The sequence below is a fragment of the Colletotrichum aenigma genome (assembly GCF_013390185.1).
Source record: "Colletotrichum aenigma strain Cg56 chromosome Unknown KSG_Cg56_contig04, whole genome shotgun sequence".
In the NCBI taxonomy this organism is placed as follows: Eukaryota; Fungi; Ascomycota; class Sordariomycetes; order Glomerellales; family Glomerellaceae; genus Colletotrichum; species Colletotrichum aenigma.
Genome location: NW_023500910.1, coordinates 4,776,639 through 4,798,956, shown reverse-complemented (window position 1 = coordinate 4,798,956; position 22,318 = coordinate 4,776,639). Strand labels below are relative to the sequence as shown.

At 57.3% G+C, this 22,318-nt stretch overlaps 6 protein-coding genes across 6 annotated transcripts; 3 read left to right on the top strand and 3 right to left on the bottom strand.

Annotated features, from left to right (window-relative positions):
• Positions 1-277: 277 nt before the first annotated feature.
• nirA-5 (Nitrogen assimilation transcription factor nirA) lies at positions 278-2,418 on the bottom strand (the record flags this gene model as incomplete). Its single annotated transcript, XM_037322357.1, has 4 exons — positions 278-848; positions 901-1,251; positions 1,308-1,624; positions 1,675-2,418. 4 exons carry the CDS (start codon positions 2,416-2,418, stop codon positions 278-280), a joined length of 1,983 nt encoding a protein of 660 aa, XP_037180495.1.
• A 1,836-nt stretch (positions 2,419-4,254) lies between these two features.
• Positions 4,255-5,142, top strand: CGCA056_v007107 (WW domain-containing protein; the record flags this gene model as incomplete). Its single annotated transcript, XM_037322356.1, has 1 exon — positions 4,255-5,142. One exon carries the CDS (start codon positions 4,255-4,257, stop codon positions 5,140-5,142), a length of 888 nt encoding a protein of 295 aa, XP_037180480.1.
• Positions 5,143-5,564: 422 nt separating this feature from the next.
• Positions 5,565-7,869, bottom strand: rix1 (Pre-rRNA-processing protein rix1; the record flags this gene model as incomplete). Its single annotated transcript, XM_037322355.1, has 2 exons — positions 5,565-7,484; positions 7,531-7,869. The coding sequence occupies 2 exons, from the start codon at positions 7,867-7,869 to the stop codon at positions 5,565-5,567; spliced, it is 2,259 nt and encodes a 752-aa protein (XP_037180481.1).
• Positions 7,870-8,489: 620 nt separating this feature from the next.
• On the top strand, positions 8,490-12,343 carry ypp1 (putative cargo-transport protein ypp1; the record flags this gene model as incomplete). Its single annotated transcript, XM_037322354.1, has 4 exons — positions 8,490-8,495; positions 8,621-8,741; positions 8,810-11,655; positions 11,708-12,343. The coding sequence occupies 4 exons, from the start codon at positions 8,490-8,492 to the stop codon at positions 12,341-12,343; spliced, it is 3,609 nt and encodes a 1,202-aa protein (XP_037180482.1).
• Positions 12,344-13,365: 1,022 nt separating this feature from the next.
• CGCA056_v007104 (uncharacterized protein) lies at positions 13,366-14,670 on the bottom strand (the record flags this gene model as incomplete). The annotated part of the gene is made up of 2 exons (XM_037322353.1): positions 13,366-14,458; positions 14,543-14,670. 2 exons carry the CDS (start codon positions 14,668-14,670, stop codon positions 13,366-13,368), a joined length of 1,221 nt encoding a protein of 406 aa, XP_037180483.1.
• Positions 14,671-18,503: 3,833 nt separating this feature from the next.
• CGCA056_v007103 (Reticulocyte-binding protein 2-like protein a) lies at positions 18,504-20,064 on the top strand (the record flags this gene model as incomplete). Its single annotated transcript, XM_037322352.1, has 3 exons — positions 18,504-18,583; positions 18,655-19,176; positions 19,227-20,064. 3 exons carry the CDS (start codon positions 18,504-18,506, stop codon positions 20,062-20,064), a joined length of 1,440 nt encoding a protein of 479 aa, XP_037180484.1.
• Positions 20,065-22,318: the final 2,254 nt, after the last annotated feature.

Here is a 22,318-nt window from a genome sequence, read left to right as displayed (position 1 = left end):
GCCTGAAAAAATGAAAAGCAGACAAGGTCAATAAATCAAAAAGATTTCCCACTACGAGATTCGAACTCGTGTCCCCGCGGTGAAAGCGCGATATGCTAAACCTCTGCACCAAATGGGAGGTTCTATTCACTGTTGAAAGGAACAGGAGGGACGACAGTCATGGAGCTTCCTGGGCGCGGAACGTGCGATTAGACCAGAGAGGTTGCGGTGAATTCGTTTTCATTCGTTTGCTTTCTGTCATGGATGCCTAGCCAGGCTGCACTTGCCCGAGACACCCTCACGTAACCCCCACGGTGAACTCCTCTAGCAGCGTCAACTCGTTAAACTCCTCAATGAGCCTGTCCACCCTCGCCGCTTCCCGATCCCTCACGGCCAGGTTGAGATCCGTGACGAACAACCCCGTCGGAGCTACCGACTGCCCGCTGCTCCTCTGACTATCCGTAGCTCGGAACTCCTGCCATATCGCATACCCCTCCGCGGCATTCAGCGTCCCCTTCTTGACCGCCATGCCCAGCAGGCCCTGCGCTATCACTCCGGCGACGGCGAAGGAACGGTAGAGACCCAGATAAGCATAGATGCATTTGAAAAAGTAGTGGCGTCCGTAGGGATCGCTTGCGTCGTTTGCCGCTGCGTTTGCCACGTGCATGAGGGCTATGTGCCAGAAGATGGAGTAGGTCCTTTGAGGTAATGTCATGTAGGTGTCCACCAGGCTTTTAAGCTGCTCGAGGGAAGCAGCAAATATGGACGGTACGGCTGGCGCAGACGGCGACCACGAGTTGATCGTGTGCTGCTGTTCGGTGGGGATGAACGGCCGGAAGAGGTAGAGGATCGTGCCGTGGAAGAGCATACTACAGACGGTGAGTCTTGGCTACGTGCGGCCTCAGCTACGGGATGACGTACTGGCAAACGAGCACATGGCCAGGGCTGTGCTCATTACGGGTTACACCTTCGGGCAGGTTGGCTGCCCATGACAGCAGTTTTTGGTATTTTTGCAGGGCGAACCCCTTGGCGGCCTTTCCAGGGCCGGTGTCATGCTGGTAGTACCACGTCAATCGTGATGAGATGACCCATAACTCGCAAAGAGCTGCGAATGTCGCTGCCCCTCGTGGTGGTTCGCTTCTCTTCCTACGAGAACCAGATTCGGGAGGACTCTCGCTTCTCGTACCAGCATGTACGATGGGATCCTTCCCAGGTATTGGAAGAGCTGGCGGATACTCGGTAGTAGCTGGCAGATAAAATTGCGAAGCCATGCTATTCCTATTATTAGGGACACTCTTGTCGCAAGGGTGGTCTTCTCCGAGACTCACCTCAGATTGCTGAAGACCCCCCAGGCGACCTGTGCTTTCGCCCTTGCGTCTTCCTCGGAGAGTTTGCCGAGGTCTTCGGTGGTGCAGGAATCAGGAGTGCCGAAGAGCTTCATGCGTTTTGCCATGGCTGCCGTGTCTTTGATGTACTGAACGTCGAGCTCGCCGTCGCCGTTGCAGCCCACAGACTGAATGAGGAAAGCCAGGGCGGCAACAGTCGTCAGGGAGTCTTCTCGATCTGCGCGCCATAACCTGTCTGCTTCTGCCTGGAATTCGTGACTCCAGCCAGAGGCGGCAGGGTCGTATGCCGCATAGGCTTGCTACTCAGGCGTCAGCTGTGGTTAGACTGGAAAGGGATGCCGAGACTAACGCAAGCAAAGGCGAGAAGGGCGCTGACGAGCAGCGGAGAGCAGAACTGGTATTCGTAGTGGGTGAGATCATGCACAAACAGTTCGGTGTCAAACAAGCCTAGGATGGCATGGTCCGTCTCGAGGTAAAGTGAGATGACATTCGCAGCAACATCGCTTGGTATGGACACGGCCGTCCAGTGTGTGATGTCGAGATCTTTCAGGCGCGAGTCGGTCTGAATTGGGGGAGGGCGGATAGACTCAACCGAGAAGACGCTGGACGTGCTCGACGGAAGGACCATGGACTCGTTGGAGGTTTCTCCCGATGAAGAACCGGCCACGGACACGTTGCTGAAGACCGTGCTCGGTTCAGGCGATGACGAGGCCGAATCAGATGCTTCAGTGATCCGACGCATTTTGGACGGTCTGGAGTCTGTGCTCTCTGGACTGGAGAACCGAGGGGCGTTTCCTGAAATAGGATACGCAGTCGGATAGTCTCTCGTGAGTTCAAACTCGACATTGGTGTGCAGCTGAGGCAGAAAGCGTCGAGGATCAAGGCCGGACGGTGTGATGGAGCGGAGAGGAGCGTTTGGGTCGACTGCGAACTTGAATTCCTTCACAGTCCTCGCCATGGCCTCTGGTGACATGTAGCTAAGCTGGGCCAACATTGACTCGAGAGCGTGGTTATTGCGCTTCTGGACCTCATTCTCGCGCTTGTTAGCTTCGTTCTCGGCTTTGAGAGCCTGGTTCTCGCGCTTGAGAGCCATTGCGGGCGTCTCCTTTTCGTCTACACTGACATAAGCGCATGCCACGTTCAGCTCGACACAGGATGAGCACGCAGGTCTCTTGCCATCGCACTGAAGGTAGATCTGTTAGTTGACTTGGAGAGGAAGACTACGGGGCGGCCCGGTGCTTACAGCTTTTTTCTTGGCACGACAGGCATTGCATGCAACTTTTGTCGCTGTGGCACGTTTCCGAGAGGGGGCAGGCGGTGGACGTGATAAAGCTGGGAGGGGGGTTTTTGGGGCAGGAAGCAATCGACGGAGACTCTGGTCAGGCATAATTCCGACTAGGTTTGCATCGATGCCCTCGGCTGGGTCAGGGAGTTGCTGCTTCAACAGCAGTGCTCGTACGACTGGGAAAGGGGTTCACGATGGAGCGAACTTGCCCAAGGTACCAGAACGGGCTTCAGTCGTCGTGATGGGGAAAAGAGGGGTATTTGGCATGAGGGGAGGCAGCATAATAACCGAGGGGGCGAGCAGAAACAAAGAGCACACGATCGTCCGTATACCGCGCAGGATAGAACCCGTGTCGATGAGCTCCAACTGACGCAGACATTGGCTGAGACGATCCAACGACGGCGAGGATTTGCGGCTCCCCGCGCAAGATCATCAGCGGTGGTGCGGACGATGCGGGTGATGGCGGAGATGAAGGGCGGGCAGAAAGAAGACGGTGAGACTAAGAGGGCGGCAGAGGCTCAACGGTTTGGGAGGGAGTGAGACGACGGCGTAGGAGATAACAGCAGGTCAATCGTCAAATAGAGAGGACGGCAACCATCAAGAGGAAGGAAAGGCAGAGGGAGAGGCAGAAGAAAGCTCTGTTCAGCTGGCTGGGCGCAGTGTGAGTGTGGTAGTAGTAGGGCAAACCAGAGTGACAGAGACAGACAGACAGATGAAGGAGAGAATCCGATCTGTCCCTGGAAAAGACCGGACGTAGCTCCGTCGACTTCCATCAGGTTCCGACCAGTGAGTGTGATTTTAATCTGCCCACCTCTGTCGTGCCCTCTTTCGAGTCCAGGCCGTACAGTGTTGCAGTCTGTCTCTACATTACCAGGTAGGCGGGCTCTGCGGGCAGCAAATCCATCCGTCAGACCCGACCCGACTAGTCGACAACTGCCCATCCCACTCCCGCCCGCCTTCCCTCGTCCACTTTCCGTAAGGTAGGTAGGTATTGCCACCAGCCAGAGAGAGGTCTAGCTAGGTCTGGGTCTGGCCAGCAGAGTGCGTGCCTGCAGCGGCTGTGTGGTCCATCGTCACTTTTGGACTAGGTTCTGACAAGAAAAGGACACTGACCCCACACGGTGCCACTAGATTCGCTGCGTCGGTCTCGGCACAGTGCGCACAGACAGTGCCAAAAGTGGTGCTGTGGTGGCCGTGTGCCCCCTACCTAACCCTGGCCATCCTTCACCTGGAGCCTTCCGGGCAGGTTGAGTGCCCTGGCTGGCTGGCCTGGAGGGGGCCTTGGGCCTTGGGCCTTCCCCTGTCCGCCCGCCCAGCCCGCCGTCAGTTCACAGGATTGCAACTGCGGAACCCCATGCGGCCCATCACCGGCGCGGCGTCTTCCTTGTATCCAAATTTCAGGTGATGCACTCATCCGAGCACTGGGTCTGCGCGACCTGCCAACCAACTTCAGTCTCTGCCTTGTCTTCTCCCACCACCCCCAGCACGCGCGCGCACTCTCCGATTCCGTTCGTCGACCTCTTCACCACCAAGCTATGAGGGTCCAGCCAGGTCGACAGACTCTTGTTACTCGGTGACAGACAACTGACTTACTTCGCGACGCACCATCGAATTAAACCCTGCATTCCATCTCCCTTTGAAACCATGGCGTCAGAGTCGCCGCGACCCGCCTCCCCCCGCGAGGCTGATCCCGAGCAGAGCACGCCTGCGGATGCCCCGGCCGACGACAAACGAAGCTCCTCTGCATCGCCAGACTATTCTCGCGATGGCGGCGACGACGACAAGGCTGCCGCCAGCTCCCCAGAGTCCGGCGAGGCCAGCGAGGGCGCGTCCCCCGCGACCGCCGACGACAAGGCCCCTGCCGGCGACGACGATGCGCCGCCTCTTCCCAACGAAGCCCCGCCGCTGCCCTCAGGGTCGCCTCCTGCCGCCGAAGACGATGGCTGGGACTTCCAGTGGGATCCCACCTCCAACGCGTACTTCTTCTTCAACCGCTTCACGGGCAAGACGCAGTGGGAGAACCCGCGCGTGCAAACCGGCGCCGCCGCGGCCTCATCCTCAACCGACGCGGGAGCAGCGCCCGGCACCACCGCGACCGCCGCGCCTCTTCCATCAGGCCCTCCGCCCCTACCGGCAAACGACCGACCCGCCGCGGGCGGCTACAATCCTGCCATCCACGGCGACTACGACCCGACCGCGTGGTACGCGCAGGGAGACAAGGCGAACGAGGACGAGGCACAGCAAACCGCCGCGCTCGCGGAACAAAACTACGGCGCGATGGCACAGTTCAACCGCTTCACCGGGCAGTTTCAGGCGGCGGGCGACGGGCCGGACCGGCACTCGGACGAGGCCAAGAGCAGGCGGCAGATGAACGCCTTCTTCGACGTCGACGCCGCGGCCAACTCCCACGACGGGCGCAGTCTCAAGGCCGAGCGCAGCGGCAAGAAGCCCACGAAGCAGGAGCTCAAGCAGTTTAAGGAAAAGCGACGCGCTAGGAAGGAGGAGAAGCGCAGGGCCTGGCTGCGGGATTGAACGAGACGACACGCTACGGGGGTTTCTGTTTCTACGGTCTTTGGTTTGCAAATTTGCTTTTGAAAAATATCTTGGCTCACACATGGAACGGGGGTTTGGTGGAGAACCTCTTCACTGGGCGGCGTTGCGAGAGGCTATCGACGGGATTGCCTTGGGATTTGCATTTCTACACTCTACGCCCGTTTCTCACGCGGGATACGCTTTACATACTCCGAGAATAGTCAACTGCCTCGTGGCCCTGGATACTGCGATTTCACAGTGTCGTGTAAACAGAATACAGCTTAGACCATGGAGTCGCGAGCTCGCACATTTTTTCCTCAAATTATATACCCTAACTTCACAAGTCGAAATGCTGGAATCTCCCTCGGGGGTATCATGCCCATCTGCACTTGAAATGACACGAAATAAAAATATGGTCTGGCCTACTCTTCGTCCTCCTCCTCATCATCTAAATCCATGTTCAAGTGGACACTCTCGTCGTCACTGTCGTCGTCACCCGCCTCATCGGGCTTAGCAACCGGCTCGGGCACGACGGCCCGCTCCACCTTCCTCTCCACGCTCTGCCTCTTGGGCGGGCTAGCGTCGCTGTCGTTGAGCTTGCGCTTCTGCGCCGACGACACCGCGAAAGGGTTCGCGACCTCCGCCGGCGCGGCGTTGGCGCCCTTGGACGTCTTGAACGGGTTGCTGTCGTCGTCGTCGGCCGCGACTATAATGGTCCCGGCAGCCGCGGATGCGTCCTTCATCTCCTCGTCCTGCGCGACCTCGATCTCGGAGACGATCTCCTCCTCGCCGTCCTTGGCGGCTTCCTCGGCCTCAAGCTCCGCGAGCGTCGCCGTCGCGTTGGCGCCGAAGTCGTCGGCGGGCGTGGGCGTCTGCGTCGAGGTGCGGATGCTGGAGCGCAGGATCTCGACGCCCTTGTCGTTGGGGTACTGCTGCGAGAGGTAGGGGAGGATGCTGGGGTACATGGCGCCGGCCTGGTTGACGTAGGGGTTCAGGACGCTGGCGAGCATGGCGTCCTTGTTGCGGGAGAGGATGGCGGTCTGGTCGAGGAGGCCGCGCAGGCCGGGCTTGAGGTGCTGTTGGGGCAGGTGGGAGAGGAGGCTGGTGAGGAGGGTCTCGGCGGCGGCCAGATGGTCCTTGGACAAGCTGGGTTTTGAGGACGACTGGGCATCCGACGTTTGCGAGGGGAGGAAGAGGTCCGCGTTTGCTGCGATGCCGTTCTTCTTGGTGTCTGCTCCGTTCTTGGTGGCCGCCTTGGTCTCCTTGACGTAGCCTGTCTCCTGCTGGATGTCGCGGCAGCAGGCGAGGATGATGACTCCAAGAGTCTCGACGGTGAGCTTCTGCAGGCCGGGACCGCACACGGGGAGGGTCTCGTTGAGGAGCTTGTAGGCTGCAAAGCGCACCGAGGGGATGTTGATGCCGGATTTGAAGACGAGGAGGAGGTTGTCATAGATTTCCGGGGCAAGGGGGAGGGAGTTGTTCTCGAGTCTTTGGACCAGAACCAACAAAAGGTCGAGCGCGGCAACGTGAATGTCCGGCATCACGGCCCATAGCTCCTCCTTCTCTTCTCTACCAACGGCGGCCTGCGTTTCGAGGGCCTGTTCCCAGGATTGCGACTTGGAATTGCGGCTGATCAACGAGACTCGGGAGACCAAGTCCAACAAGGCACCGACGGGCACGGTGACGGATGCTTTCGTAGTGTAGCGAAGGGAGTCTGTGAGGTACTCGAGGAGACCGACAAGTCTATCGCGGCCCGCCGAAATCCCGGTCCAAGGGGGCAGCTGGGCTGCTCCTTCGGCTCCAGCCGGGGGTGCGTCAAAGTCAACCTTGGAGCGGGTGTACGGCGCAGATGATTCCCACGACTCCTGCACCGCGCGGAAAGCCTGGTCGGCGCTGGAATGGAAGTCCTTTCTCAGCTCCTCGACTAGCTTGTTCCAGTCATCAGTAGGTCCCGTCTTGCCGGCGGTGGTGAAATGGAGCGAGAGCGCCAGATGTCTGCTGGCGCGGCGGAGAGGCTGGGGGATCGTGATCCCGTCCGAGGAAGTTGGCGCCAGGTAATGCCGGATGGCAGTCCTGGTCTGGCCGTTGAAGGGGCGTGACGTGGTCGGGTACAGAGGGATGAGAGTTGAGAACGCATCCAGGATGGTCTCGACAACAACGAGGGGCGTCTTGAGGCGCTGGCCAGCTGGCGGGAGCTTGATCAGCTGCAAGCATGCGTTGAAGAAGGTTGGGATGGTGGGTGTTGCGATTTCTCTGGTGAGAGTCTGGTAGTCATGGATGAGAGAGTATATCCTGACGAGAGTGACAATCGCAACCTCCTTTACTGGGAAGGGGTCGTTCTTCTGTGATCTGTCAGTGATTGGACCCATGGAATGCAACTTTACTAACCTGTATCATAGCCAAGAGGCTGCGAACCCAAGGACCAGACTCCTTGAGACACTCCCATCCACCGACATCAACGACCGCCTTGACCAGAGTTGCGCCAGTGAAGCGTCCCATGGCGCTCTTGCCATTGAGAAGAGTCGTGATGATAGTCCTTAACTTGTGGACCAGAGACGCCGTCTCGGATGAGGCGGCGTCTTTGGACTTTTGGTCTTGGGGCGCCGAGAGAACATCTTTGCAGCGGAGGACGTGGTTGATGAAGGCCGGGATCGAATGAGGTAACTGGGCAGGTGGTGTTGAGGTCAAGCGGCGGCAGAGCACCTTCAGATCGGGGGGGAGGGACATTTTGACTGCACCGCAGACACTGGAAAAGATATAATGACCCAATTGAGTCTCCAAGATAGTATTCGAGGCCTGCCGACTCGATAAATGATGAGCACTGTCGTCGTTTCACAGGCTGTTGATGCTGAATGAAACTTTTTTCCTGTAAGTGAAAAAGGTACATTTCGCATGTACCATCGACTCCACTGTTGCTGTCGTCTGATTGGTCATATGAGACTCCCTGGTCTGTTATGTAAGGGGCATAACGAGCACAAAGATACAATGGTACAAAGAGGCCTTTCACAGGCACTGACAGGATCCCCTGATCTTCACCCGTTTACTGGCCCGTGCTCCCTCCAGGGACCTCGCAGTCCTTGGAGGTCCAGCCCACCTCACCATCATTTTTAGTGCAGCGAGTGGCAGCAGCAGCAGCAGCACTACAAGCGTGTCATATCGCGTTCGCTCCCAATCACTTGTGCAACGTGCTTTCTCCTAATTAAGCCATTTCTCGGCTCCTAAACATCGCCAACCACCGCCGGCCCCCCTGCTATCTTCAACAAAACATGCTGTATGCCCAGATGCCGTGCTAGTAGAATTGGTTCTCATCTTCCCCCAAATATTGGCACTGGCCGAGGCATCGCAAAATGGCTGTGAGTGTGCTTTTCCCAGGGGCTGTGGACAGACCGCCCATCCCATGCATGCCCCAACCCATGACGTCGAAGCTGTGTGTGCTGGACATTTTGACTGACCACATGTTTGTCTTTGTTCGTTGCAGCCCGACCCGAACAAGGCCGCCCACTACATCAAGGCCCTCGACGATGCGAGATGCGACGGCAATTGGAGCGCTGTTCCCGAGTTCGTCCGCAAGATCAGGAAACATGCGCCTGACCGAACCTGTCGGTGCCCTCGAACGAAACCTGCATACGCGGCCCCGTCCACCCTACTGACTTCGAATCCCCTACAGGTCTGACCTTGGCCGCCGAAACCGAATGCGCAATTGCAAAAGCGACCGATCCCTCAGGCGCGGGCCGACCAGCAACTGCCGTATCCGCGAAGGACCTCGATGCTGCGAATGTCATCACGAAGCTCGAAGCTGCCGTCGACGGAGAGTCACGGTTCCCAGAGGACAGATTCCAGGCTCAGGTCTGCGCTGGCTTGCTGCATTGGGTGGTTGGCGAGTTCGATCAGGCTGCCGCGAAGCTGCCATCGAACCTCGAGCAGGAGCTTGCGCAGCTCAGCTCTACCGATACGCTCTCCGAATGGACCAACATCAGCGCATTGAAGGCCGCTTTCATCAAGGCCAACTGCCTGTCTCGAAACAATGAGACCGCTGAGGCCCTGGTCGTTTTTGACTCTGCGCTGCCATCCGTTTCCGCGCCTTCGGCAACCCGCAACGCCCACAAGCAATTCAGAGTATGGTCGGAGCTCTTCCTGACGGAATACTGTGTGCTGCACAGCCTTGCTCTGCGCTCAAACGAGAGGTCGCTGGAGGATCCCAACTCACTCGCCTGCTTCCGATCATGGGCCAGATACTGGGAGTCGATGACGGGACCTGTCACGGGAGGTTATGGATATAGGGGTTCCGTGCCAAGGCGACAGGTGTGGTTAGAATACTACCTGGCTCTCACGAATATTCTCGAGCTAGATCTGCCCTTCCCGACAGGGTTCCTCGGCAAGATCACCAAGGAATCTTCAGCGCGGAACCAGATGAGAATCGAGCTCAAAAAGACTGAAGCGGCATACCAAGCGCTCCTGATCGGCGAAACCACCTTCCCTAAAGCCGACGAAACCAGGGAAGAGGTTGAATCGTTTGTGAGGACTGTCGTCAGCAACTGGTCTATCCTTTGTGGCCGCGGGTGGAAAGAACAGGATCTTGGTCAAGGAGGACGCGAGAGCCTCAGCAGAGGTGTTCTCGATACTCTCTACGACTGCGCAACCAAGACGTACCACTCAACTGCCATTCTCCGCTGCCTGTTTACGGTTCATCTTGCGGTGGCCGAGTTTGACCTCGCTTTCAAGGCCTTCGACTCATACCTGGATCTGGTTAAGCACGGCAAGGCCAGAGTCGACAAAACGGGCCACCTCGAGGCCAATCTCGACGATGACGGGACGGTGCTCGAGACGATGTCGCAGTGCATTCTGGCGTTGTGCCGCTACGGTGAGAAAGACGCCGTCGAGAAGGCTCGTGACATTGGCAATGTGCTCGAGGACTGGTTGTTCAGACTGCCGCAACTGAAGAATGGTGTCGAGAACGAGAACAGTGTCCCGGAAGAGGATGAGACGACTACCATTCACCCCAAGATCCGCCCCCACCTGATTGCGCTGTCGTGGCAAGCCATTGGTCTCTCGCAGGCCCACTGGTCGAGAATCACGCACGACGCAGCGTCACGAACCGAGATTCAGACAAAGGCGATCAGGTGTCTGAGAAAGTCGCTTTCCCCAGAGCTGGGCCGCACTAGAGATGTCCGCAGCCTCTTCGCCCTGGGTCTTTTGTTGGCTGAGCGGCGGGAACTCACCCCCGCAATCGACATTGTGAAGACAGCTCTGATATCCAACAAGTCTGCGGACGAAGAGCATAGCCTCTATCACGGCCCCTTCTGGCAGGAGCGCTCTCTAGTTCCCCTTTGGCATCTCCTGGCCCTCCTTCTGAGTGCGAGACAAGAATATAACATGGCTGCCAAGGCCTGCGAGGGCGCTTTTGAGCAGTTCCGTGACCCCTCTGTCCTATTCGGACGACAGGATCTCCACTTCAAGAGTGAGCATCTGAATGATGCCGAGGCTCAGGACGAGAAGATTGCCAACGAACGTAAGGGGGTTGTGGACGACATGGACGACACGGAGAGAGAGAGCATTCTCGAGGTCAAGATGACGCAGCTCGCACTGGTTGAGCTTCTTGAGGGTCCCGATGTGGCTGTTAACGCAAGCTCCGAACTGTTGTCGCTGTTCAACCGGCTATTCGGAAGCCTCGAAGCCAAATCTACAGCGCAACCGCCCAAGACGGGGGCCACAATGCTCCCACCAAAGAGCTCGGCAGGCACGTTGAGGAGTCTTAAGGGCAGCATCTTTGGTTCGCAGCGAACGAGGAGGGCAAGCATAGCGGAGACTGAGAGGACAGCGCGCCCAATGACTACTCAGACCTCTGCAAGTATCGCGCCCACCATCCAGGTCACTCAGGAGAACGGATCGCCGAACGAAAAGCGATCGCGCAGACTCTCCAGCGTCACCCGCCGGGCAAGAAGCGAGTCTGGCAAGAGGCACAGTCTTCGCAAGCGTGATAGCAGCGGCGGCCGCAAGAGGACATCAAGTGTTAGTAGCGCAGGCACGAACCCTCACGCGCCAACTGTTCTCGATGGCGAGGTGTATTTCACTCCCGCGGACGAGCTGCAACAAAGCGAGTTTCCGCTTGGAAATCGTCAGGCCTCCACGGCATCATCCATCTCTCGGGGCCGGTCACTCCATCACCTTGAGTCTTATACCTCTCAGAAGTCACGGTCTACCAACTTTTCCGAAATCTCTGCCAGTGCTACATATACCATCTCGAACCCCCTGCCATTAATACACTTTCCTCAGGACTTGGAGCGGAGACAACGGGCTGCTCTGCTGGTCAAGGTGTGGTTGATGATTGCGGGTTTCTATCGTCGGGCGGGCATGTTTGAGGACAGCAAGGGCGCCATTTCAGAAGCCCAGAAGCTCGTCGGCATCCTCGAAGCCGAGGTTGCCAAAGATCCTACCGGCGCTTTGTCTTTGAAAGGCGATGGCTGGGCGGAAAAGAAGGGGGTTGACGAACTGCTTGGAGACGTTTGGGCAGAGGTGAGTTTCTTCCGTCCGGTATGCTGCACACAATCACTGACAACACATCTAGTTGGGATATCTCTCGTTGGCCAAGGGATCGCCGTACCTTGCGAGATCAGACTTTGAGATGGCTCTCACCCACTTCCCAGATCACGCTGCTGCTATCGTGGGCTTGTCCAATATTCTGCTTGATATCTACACCGAGAAGGTCTTGCCGCCGCCAGCAGTTCCGGTGCTGAGCGTGCCAGAAAACATCTCAAGTCTGTCACTGCCAGCGCCAGATCTGCCCGAGATCTTGGTACCGCAGCACGGCCTCCCGTCAGAGCCACTCGGACTGGGCTCCAGTGCGTCGGGCTCAGGCATCGGCAAGACGAGTGCTCATCAGTCAGCAACGACCGCTTCGTCTATCAAGTCTCTGGAAAAGGCGGAGTCGGACGAGAAACTGCCTGCGCCGTACAAGGCAGCTTCACTGCCAAAGATTGACCGCCTCGCAGCGCGCGACCGTGCCTACGGTCTCTTGTCGTCGTTGACAAAACTAGGTGTCGCCTGGAATAACTCGGAGGCCTGGTTCGCGCTGGCCAGGGCCCACGAGGAGAGCGGCCAAATCGACAAGGCGAAGGAGGTGCTCTGGTGGTGCGTCGAGCTCGAGGAGCACACGGGCGTGAGGGAGTGGCAGTGTCTTGGAAGCGGCGGATACGTGCTCTAATTACTTGTTGTAATCCGACCATCTCTGGTCCTGATTCCTGTCTACACATTTCTTGGTTTACTGTCAAGACATACAACGCACTCCAGTAGAGGCCTGCTGACAACCTGGCGGCCCGTGTTTTGTAGCACTATTCGATATCTGTTCACTCTTGAGTGCCTCTGCTTGCCTACATTCCCGACGCAGCCAACAGTGTATGGTTGGAATCCCGTTAGCCAGGGCTACGCGCCAACCTTCAACGCCAAACGGGCCGTTCTGCACTTCTGCAGTCTCGCGGCCCGCCGCGGCCATCTTGCCTGTAGCTACCTAGATCGTAACTTAATCGAATTGCATTGCTCCCACCGGGCCAACGTCAGGAGATTTGTGCGATGGAACCGGGGAATGGGTTCAAGCAAGGCCGGAAACCTCCGCCGGAGGTCACTCCTGTCTTATGTGCAACTTCCATGGAAGCCGATATCCGAGCGCAGAATTCGACAATGGAAAAACCTTACTTCTGTACACATGCAGGTAGGTCTATGCACCTGTTCTCGCGCGCGTATGATCGGTCTTGTCAAGGTTTCCCTTTGCCGCTGGCCGCCCCGGTTTCTTGCATGGGTGTCCGTGTCTCTCTAACTCTGAGAAACTCTGGACGGCGTACGGCAGGTAGATTGCGGCGCGACTGAGAAGAGAAGACGACAGCAGAGACCTGTGCGACATCGAGGACGTGGGGGCGTCGCCCTGCACAAGTTGCTCACCTTCATTTCCGACCGCCTCGCTGCCGGGATGGGCCGACTTACGGAGGATTTACGTCTCAAGTTGTGTTGTTCAAATGGTTATTTCGGAAAGTTAATGATCTATGCCATACATGACTCATTCCACGAGCTGTCTTGTCCGCTTTCCATTCAGGAGCAGTCCTCCAGACGCCAAGCCAAATTCAGTGGTAACTACCACCTGTAATGTAACAAACTTCGCCCCATGCGCCCTCCATGGCTCGAAATGTGGTCCTTTGCAGATTGAAAGTAAGATTCCTCATACAGAGCAAGGTGCTACCACATCATCAAGTTGGGTGGCAGCTTGGGGTATTCTTCGCCGTCAATCATCTCGGTCCCGAACGGGTAAGCCGAGAGAGCCTCCTCCTCGGAGATCTCCTCCTCGCGTTCGACCAGGCCTCCGTCCTCGTAGATGTCGATTCCTCTCTTCCAGTTGGACTTGCATGTACCCGGAACGTACTTGGCGGCGTCCATAGCCAACGTCAACTTGACCTCCGGGCAGTAGTCCCAAATGTGTTTGCGTAGGGCCGGGGTGCCCCAGATGGCGCTGTGTAACCAGATACCGCTGCCACCAGTGTGATACCCCATGGGCTCGTAGTAGCCTTCACGGTAGTCGTCGATGCCGGCAACAAGCTCGCCTTCAGCGGCCGCCTCCAAAGTCGAGTTGGGTCCGTCGTGGTTGATCACGGTGCCCGGCCCTGTGTGCATTTCACCGCTGAACATCAAAGAGACGGTTCCGTTGGCAACCTTGCTGCCTGGGCGGTGAGCGAGACGCTCGGCGAGCCAGACGTCCTCGGGTTCGGATCCATCGACACGCTTCTGGTTACGAAGGATATCGATCATGGCGCTGACACGGCGGATGGACAGACCGCCGTTGCCACCCCAGCGACCGCCGGGGTTCCAGGGGGCGCCGATCCAATCATACTCGAGGTAGTCATTGATGTTCTGCCTATTGTTGGCGCACAGAATGCTGTCGGTCTGGAAGACGAGCAGCCATTCGGCAGGCTGCAGAACGGTCTCGTACAGCCACAGGTTGGTAAGAAAGCGGCTGATCATCTCCTGGCCAGCGGTGCTCATGTTGGAGGGAATGTAGGTCAGATCCAATTTGCCAGCGGCGACTTGCTCGCGAATGGCGACAGACTGGTTGATTGACCGGACCGAGTCAATGGAGCCCATGAAGCGGAAGCGCCAGTCCGGGGGCACGACAGAGATGAAATGCAGCATCAGAGGCGCCAGGATAGGATTGGGTCGGTTCTCGACGAGGAGAGCGACCTTGGAGTGGTTGTATGGCGAATGTGCGTATTCGAGGGTGACCTTTGGGACGGTCATCGTCTTGATCGTGGGTAGCGAGAGCCATACCGACACGCCGCTGTCACCTCATTGTCAGTAACTCGTGCGGCGCACGTCCACAGGCGCAGCGAACAGCCCGTGATACTTCAGACCGTCGACTTACAGGAAGAGGACGAAGGCGCCGGCCACTCTCATCCTGCGGCTCGTCAGAGCCCATAGGGAGAGCAGCAGGACCTTGACCTGCTGCTTCACGTCGGCCATGTTGGTGTCTGGCTGAGGTGGTAAAGCCATCTTGACGAAAGAGCCAAGACGGCTGGTAAAGAGCGCTTGGAGACGAGCCCCGGCGCGGCAGTTGTAGCGAGGAGATGCTTCTGTCGGAAATTGTGTCGGGGAAGTTGGCGGCCAGACCGGCTGTGGGAGCGGGCGTGTTGGCGATTCGCAGAGCCGTCCGGTCCACAGCGATTACGCAGGTCGATGGCGCGGATGGGCGGTAGCGTGCCAGGGGAGGACTAAGGCATGCCCGGATCCGCGGCCGGGTGGTGATTACGACGACGGCAGCGGATGGCTACTCGCGCGGATACCTGCTCATGGCCCGCGTTGGAGATGCAGGAAGAGGTGTTGTAGGATGAGAAGAGAAGAAAGAGAGTGAGAGGGACATAGAAAGCTGCCCAGAGAGCGTGATGTGACAGAGGCGCTGATTCCACTTGCACTAAGTCGGCGGCAACTTTCCTGGGGCAGGGCCTCGAAAAGCGAACCCGCAATGAATGTAGCTATTGCCTCCCTTCGAAATGATGCCAGACTGCTCGTTGAGGGTCGCGGAAGGAAAACTATCTGATGATAAGACACTGCACCCCTTCCCTCTCCCCCTTTACACTTGGCACCTGTCCACGCCAGCCTCCCACGCCTGGGCCAGACAGAGTTGTGCCAGCGAGTTCCAATCAAACAGGCCAGGCCCTGGGTCGTGGAAGTTTCAACCAAAGGGATGGCGAATGGGACGTTTTAGTGGGCTGCTAGTGCCTCAGACGGCCGAGCCGATTTTCTTCTTTTTCCCACACTGGAGCACCCAAGCACCGCTCCTCGTGCAACTGAGGAGCGAGAGAACTGGAGGTGAAGCGAGCTCCCCTGCAGCCTCTCCACCCCTGGCTGCCGTCGACGACCGCCGAGCCCCTGTCAAACCGCGCAATGCAGCCACTGTAGCAGCATCTAAATCGGTCGAGTACCTGTCAGGTATCACAAAGTATCCCGCCGATGGTGACGGCCAAGCGCGATGATGAGGACCCAGGATGCTTTCGCCAGGCCACCTATAGGCTATCCGCACTGCGAGTGCGGTTCCTTCGCCGTCCCCTCCATTATCCTCTGACTTGCAGCTCCCCTCACACGTTTGACCCGGGGTGGGATCCTCCAGATTTAGAAAGGAAGGGCTCGATTCGGTGTGTATTATGGCAGGGGAATAAGGAACGAACGGCAGCGGGACGTCACGCCACCATTCACACTCCGACTCGACGACGTCTTCCAGCTGCTGGATGCCGCAACTGATACGAAGCGCCACGAAGCTGTCGGTCGGTCACAGGATGGCATTTTACGAACGGCGGTCGCGGACAGAATGCAATTTGCGGCGGGCGCAGCGGTTTTCGTCTCATCATCTTGCCCTGCGAACCGATTCGTGAGCGCCGGCGACTTGCGCAACAGCTTCCGAGACTCAGGGTACCTTGCTCTTTACCGAGTACGTGCAGGCCTTGGTCGCAATCGCAAACCAACAGTCCCCCGTGCCGCACTCTCGGTATCGCCGGCCGTGTCACCCATTAGCCGGGCCGTATTAAAGCCCAGGGGTACTAATCACAGCGCGTCGCCCAATGCTAGCAGCATGATGGTGTGTTGCGCTGTCTACGGGTAGCACATGGGCTCCCGATAACCGCTTCTTCGAGACGAATTGTCACAGACTCACGGGAGCCTCGTCAATCGCTTGATCCAACGTCAGATCAATCTCGGTTCCCCAGCTAGTACAAAAGACCGAGACCCTGGGACAAAAAAGACTGGATGCAAGGGCACACAAGGGAGGACCGTGTGTGGTGCTGTCTCAAATTTCTCGAGGCTTCGAAATGATCATCGCTTATGAGTTTTTCAGACGAAAGGCTATTACATGAACGAACGGCGCCCACACTGATACACTGGGACACCGTCAGCAATCCGCCCGACTGTGATGGCTCATGCAGCCAACGGACGATGCTGTGTCTTGCTTGTCTTGGCACTGAAGGCCGATGCGTTGGTTTGCTTCGCTCGCGTACATTGTACGATTCTGTGAATGGGAGGTTTTCTAGGTCGAGTCCAAACCGGCGAGCAAAACCAATCGTAGGGCACAATAGATGGCCCTTGCTGCACATCGCGAGGCCTGTTTCTCCAGGCTCCAGCCTTGCTCGGTTGGTTCCTCCACACCATGCAGGGAGGACGTGAGATAACAATGTCTTGGCCGTACCCATATCGCTCCTCGGACCCGGAGAAGCTCCAACTTCCTTCTGGAGACGACACGACGGCAGCATTCTTGTTGCTCGCATGGAAAGCGTAGAGCGGAGCGGGCGTTGAAAAGCCGCGTTAGAGCGTTGAATCAAATAGACTCACCTCTCGAGATGGAAAAGAAACGGTGTCCTGAAGTCCGCCGCTGTTCTCGGGCGGAAGGCTATCGAGCGCAGCCTGCTCAGAGCTTCAGCTGGGCAGCGCCATTATTACCAGGCACATCACCCACATATGCAGACGGCCGTCACTGAGGCCTTCATGCAGTGGTGTTGCTGCAGGTTCGACTGTCATCTGGAGTTGCGATAAGCCGTGCACGAATGGGCGGTGGTTCCATATCAGACTGTATGCAAGGTGAGGTTAATTCGAGTAATGATAGTTCGTGGCAATTAAAAGTTGGGGCGATTGAGGAGCTGCAAGATGATTGACGAACCCATTGACAGAGGAAAATTGATCTCAAGTGATTGTGATGGGCAGCAAAAGAGACTGCGCGGAGAGACAACGAGCCGGTGCTGAATCGCTCACCCCGGATCACGAGAGCGAGTCGCAACGCAGGGAGCCCTTTCCCTCAGCCGGGCGCCCGCCGCCCGTCGTGGGCTCTTGCAGTGTTCACTGTTCACTGTTCAGTCCACGGGCCTTGGGTTGACGCAGGGAAGGGCGACGTGGAAGGGAGGAGCGACCCGGGAAGGTGGGGTCTACGGGAAGAGCTCCTTCCCTGCATGCCACGCCAGCACCAGACGTTGGGCGGCCGGACGGTACTTGCGGGTACCTGCCGGTCACTTTTTTCTGTCTCTCTTTCCTCCCTTGCGCCCATGTGCTCCATGTGCCACCACCACCTCCACGTCCTCCCCCAAAGGCCGACTCGATCTCGAACACCATCAACCACAGTCTAGACGCTTTGCAGGGCCCTCTGCTCTCGCTCCCACATATCCCACGCCTAGTAGCTCCCCCCCACCCTCCTCTCCAAATCAGTGGTGTTAGTGCTGGTGCGTGCTCTCTGCTGTGGGCGCAAGTGGAATTGCTTGATTTCCAGGCCTCCCCCTCCTCCCGCGCCCCAATCCGTTGGACCCCCAGGCTTGCGCTGTGAAGCGGACGTGGCCAACGGTACGGACATTTTGATGACATTCGACTCAGCAGTATCGGCACCTCCTGCAGCGACTCGTCATCTGCCATTGCGTGCCCTATCTATCTCAGGTTCTCTGATCGCCCTTGAACCCCTTGTATTTCGTTTTCCTATCCCTCGCAGACCTTGTCTCTGAATTCCTCCCGGCACACCGAACCCGAACGATACTCAGCCTCAATACCCCCGGAATTCCTGCGCGTCGGGGCGAACTTTCTGGACTCCCTCCAATTCCCTTCCAGGGACCTGTCAAGCTGTCCACAACGCGAAATTCAGTCCATATTGGCATTTTTTCTCGGCGGTTTCACAACTCGATATGACGCGCCGCTGATTTTCCGCCGACCCCGAGCGTTTCGTTCCCTCGACTGAGAGTATTGCCTCGACATTTTTTTTTCGACTTCACCATCACTCACTACTGCTCCGTCCAAAACACCCGACAGCCGATCCCTTCACGTTCGTCTCGCTGCGCGTCCTTTGACGTCGACGCCTATTCGCCATGGCTGCCGCAACCTCCTCAACGAGCGCTTTTGCCATTACGAAAGGCAAGCTCCTGCTTCTTGTCTCATTGGCTATTACGTTCGTCTTCCCGTCTGCATATGCAATCATGTGCTCTTCTACCCAGTGCGCGCAACTGACATTTCGTGCAGATGGTGGTTCGCCCACATCCTCCCGGGCTACCAGCCCATGATCAAGGCGCAATTCAGGTCACGATTGGATGAGGCGAGGCAGAAGATTCCCAAGATCAAGGTCGACTGGAATCCGACCGACGACCCGAGGGCTCGATACAATGCGTCTAAGCTTGCGCTCATCATCGAGCCTCGTCCGCTCCCTCACCTGGTTCCCCAGCTGCTGCATATGACGTCTGTCGTGCCTCCTGACTGGAGATTCCTGTTCATCGGCTCCAACAAGAGCACCGTAAGCATCTCTCGGAGCTACGGCGTCAAGCACCAGCAGATCATTGGCAAGCTGGACTTGATGGTCCTTCCCGAGCCTTGGTCGATCGAGTCCAAGGAGCACATTTACCGCCTGTTGACCGACCGACGTTTCTACGACGAATTCCTCCCTGGCGTGGAGTGGATCCTCAAGTTCGAGTCGGACAGCATCCTGTGCTCCAACTCTCCGACGAGTCTGAATGAATGGTTGGACTGGAGCTGGGCTGGCGCGCCCAAGTAAGTCAACCCCATGCATTAATACCTTTGCCGTCCTAACCCACCCATAGAACGCCCGACGACCGTTTCTCAGGTAACGGCGGTCTTTCCCTCCGTAGAGTATCCTCTATCAAGAGGGTATTGCAATTCCAGGAAAGATATAACAACACAGAAGCAGAAGATGAGTGGTATGGCAAGAGACTGTGGGTGATGCAGGGGGAGAAGGTGGCGCACGGGAAGAAGGGCGCCCTCGCCGTTGAAGAGGTGTACATGGAGAAGCCGATGGGATACCACATTCCCGACGGCGGCAAAAACCTTCCCGACAAAGTCTGGAAGAACCCGACCCAGCGCAAGAAGATCTTTGACTACTGTCCCGAGGTCAGCCTGATCATGGACATGAAACTCGAACGCGAACGCTGCGACGGCGACAACAGAGAAGGAGGTATAGGTCCCACCGACGCAGAGAAAGAGCAGGCAGAAAAAGAAGCTAAGCAGAAGGCCGAAGAACAGGCAAAAGCAAAAGCAGAGGAGGACGAGCGTCGTAAAAAAGAAGGTGAGGCAGAGGCCGCACGACAAGCAGAAGAGGAGCGCAAGAAGCAAGAGGAGCAGCAGAAGCAGCAAGAGGAGCAGAGGAAGCAGCAAGAGGAGCAGCAGAAGCAGGAGCAGCAGAAGCAAGCCGAAGGCGACGCCCAGAACAAACCAGCTGACACCAAAGCAAATGGACTAGACGACCTTGACGAAAATGACCTCGACGAAATGCTCAAGCTCGACTACGGTCTGGGGGGCGACGGCTCCTCTCCGTCCGGCCCGGGATCCACTGACGACGCCGACGCTAAGGCTAAAGCGATGGCTGAAGAGGCGAAAGCGATAGCCGCCGCGAAGGAGTCGGGAAGCACTCAACCACTCTAAGGACAGGACCGACCGGAACTTCAAGATTCGACAAGCGATTGCCGGGCCCACGACATGCCACGACTCGGCGAACCGATAAAGTTGACCGTTTACCACGGTCGGATCGGAATGCTCCGAGGAAACGTCAGCGACACCAGGACGACAATGCCAGTTGGTACAACAACGAAAGTTGAGGCGACAAGGGAAGTCATGTTCTACGTCAACTAATTCGAAATGACGGTGCTTTAACAGTATGGAGGGGGGGATCTTTAAGATGCACACCGTGGTTCAATACCAGCGGGGGCGCTGATTTTTTAGGTTGCCGCGAATGCCGAGGCTTCCGCAAACGGCGTTGGACAGAGGGTTGTCGTGCGGTTGTGGCCGACGTCACCCAGACGAGGCGAGGAATGGTCCGATAATGGATTGATATACCAATTCCGGAGAGTGTGGCGTCGGGCGTCTTGGAGTTAATATGCATAACCTCATTCAGCACAATGGTAGCCGGGTTACCGGCACATCGGGGACAATTCGGGAGAGCAGCGTGGGAGCTGTCAGGCAGGACACAATTTCAAATGAACATTCCGCGGAGAACAAGCTTGTTTTCGCCCAGCCAATTGCATGGTCTCAGTGAGAACTTGACCGGCCACATCTACAAGCAGCGGGCACGCCGTCGCGGGAGCTCGGGTTCGGTTTGCTAACGACGGTACCAACGACTCGGTTCACCCTGGTCCAAATGTTATCGCGCGACTCGGCCCAAGCAGCCGGCCGAGAGGCGAGATGCATGAAGACGATGGGATGACAGCGCCTGTGCCATGCCGATCCTCCGATGAAGTCTGCACTGCTTTGTTTGTTTGTTTATTGCACAGGCGCTGCGTCCAGCTAGGCATCATGGCTCCAGGCTTCCATGCAAGCGCAAGGACGTCATCTGTAAGCTTGACCAGACCGGTGGGCTCGCGTCTGTTCTGACCTGAAGTCAAATCTGCATCTCAACATCTGAGCGACGGCCTGCCCTCTGGTCAGGATCGGGTCGTTCAACGCCAAGACCACATCAACACATGGCCCGGCGACGGATACTGACGCAGATTGCAGGATACGCACTGAGGTGTCAGGGGACGCTGCTCACCTACGCAGTGCGGCAGAGCCAAGCAATCAGGGTTCCCCGTGGAGGAGAAAGGAATGAAAGATGAGATCGACCGGCAACCCGAATGCGTTCGTCCCATTTCTATTTTTTTCTCCGATCTTGCCAGCAATGGCCCAATCAACGGGGTGCGCTACTGTCAGGCACGTCCGGGTTCGGCTTAGTGCTGCCGCGTTCTTGACTCTGAACCAGAATCGCTACTCTACCCGAAGCCAAAATGGACAGACACGGAGGTAGGCTTCAACACCACGGAATAGGCTCCCAAGATAGCCTTGGAACGGGTGATGTCTTGTGGCGCGCCCGACCAGGCTTTTCCATGATCGGCTCTCTTTCTTGTTTCTTCGACAACCTCCACAACTCGCTCCGTTCGCTCGCCTTTCATAGCGGACGTCCAGAAGGGTCCAACGATGCGACCACGGCGTGGCATTCCATACCCCTCGAGCCTCTTCGAACCCGTCGGTGCGGCCCCGTACAGCCACTGGCGTCTTCGGCTCGTCCTGGCGTTTCCTCCCACAGTCACAGTCGCAACCGGTGGCGTGTCGCCCAGCCCGCTCTGACCGCGTTTCTTTCGTGTTCACTTACCGTCCCCATCGGTTCATCAGTTCCTATTCCCGTCTCGCTGCCTTCGGTATGGTCTCACCTGAACACTACCATGGCATCTTTATCGCTTTCGCTCTTGGCGACGAGCTCAATGAATTTCTTCAGAACGAATGGACCGGTTTACAGCGTGTCTAAGGCTAGGCGCGCACATCACGGCGATTCCATGCCGATGAGTTCGTTGCTGCTACCCGTCCAGACGGTGATCGAGAATCTTTGACGCCACGCTAACTTTCCCGACCCGGCTACTTGGCGGCCTCGCCTCTTGACCCTCTAATTTCCATCCATTACTGCTCGAGCCTCCCGGAGAGGGGTGGGGGGTGCTTCTTCGCGTTCATCAGCAACCATGTTGTGGAGACTGTGACGCCGTTTCTGATGCCACGACCTCATCCTCGACGCCTCCCATGCTGTATATAACATCGATGGCCGCGCTTGAATCATGAGAAGCTTTTATCTCGGTATCCTCTATCAAGGTGCTTCAGTGTCCCTACAAGAAGCTTGGAGTCATTCTTTTATCTCCTAGCCCTTTTCTTTTATTTC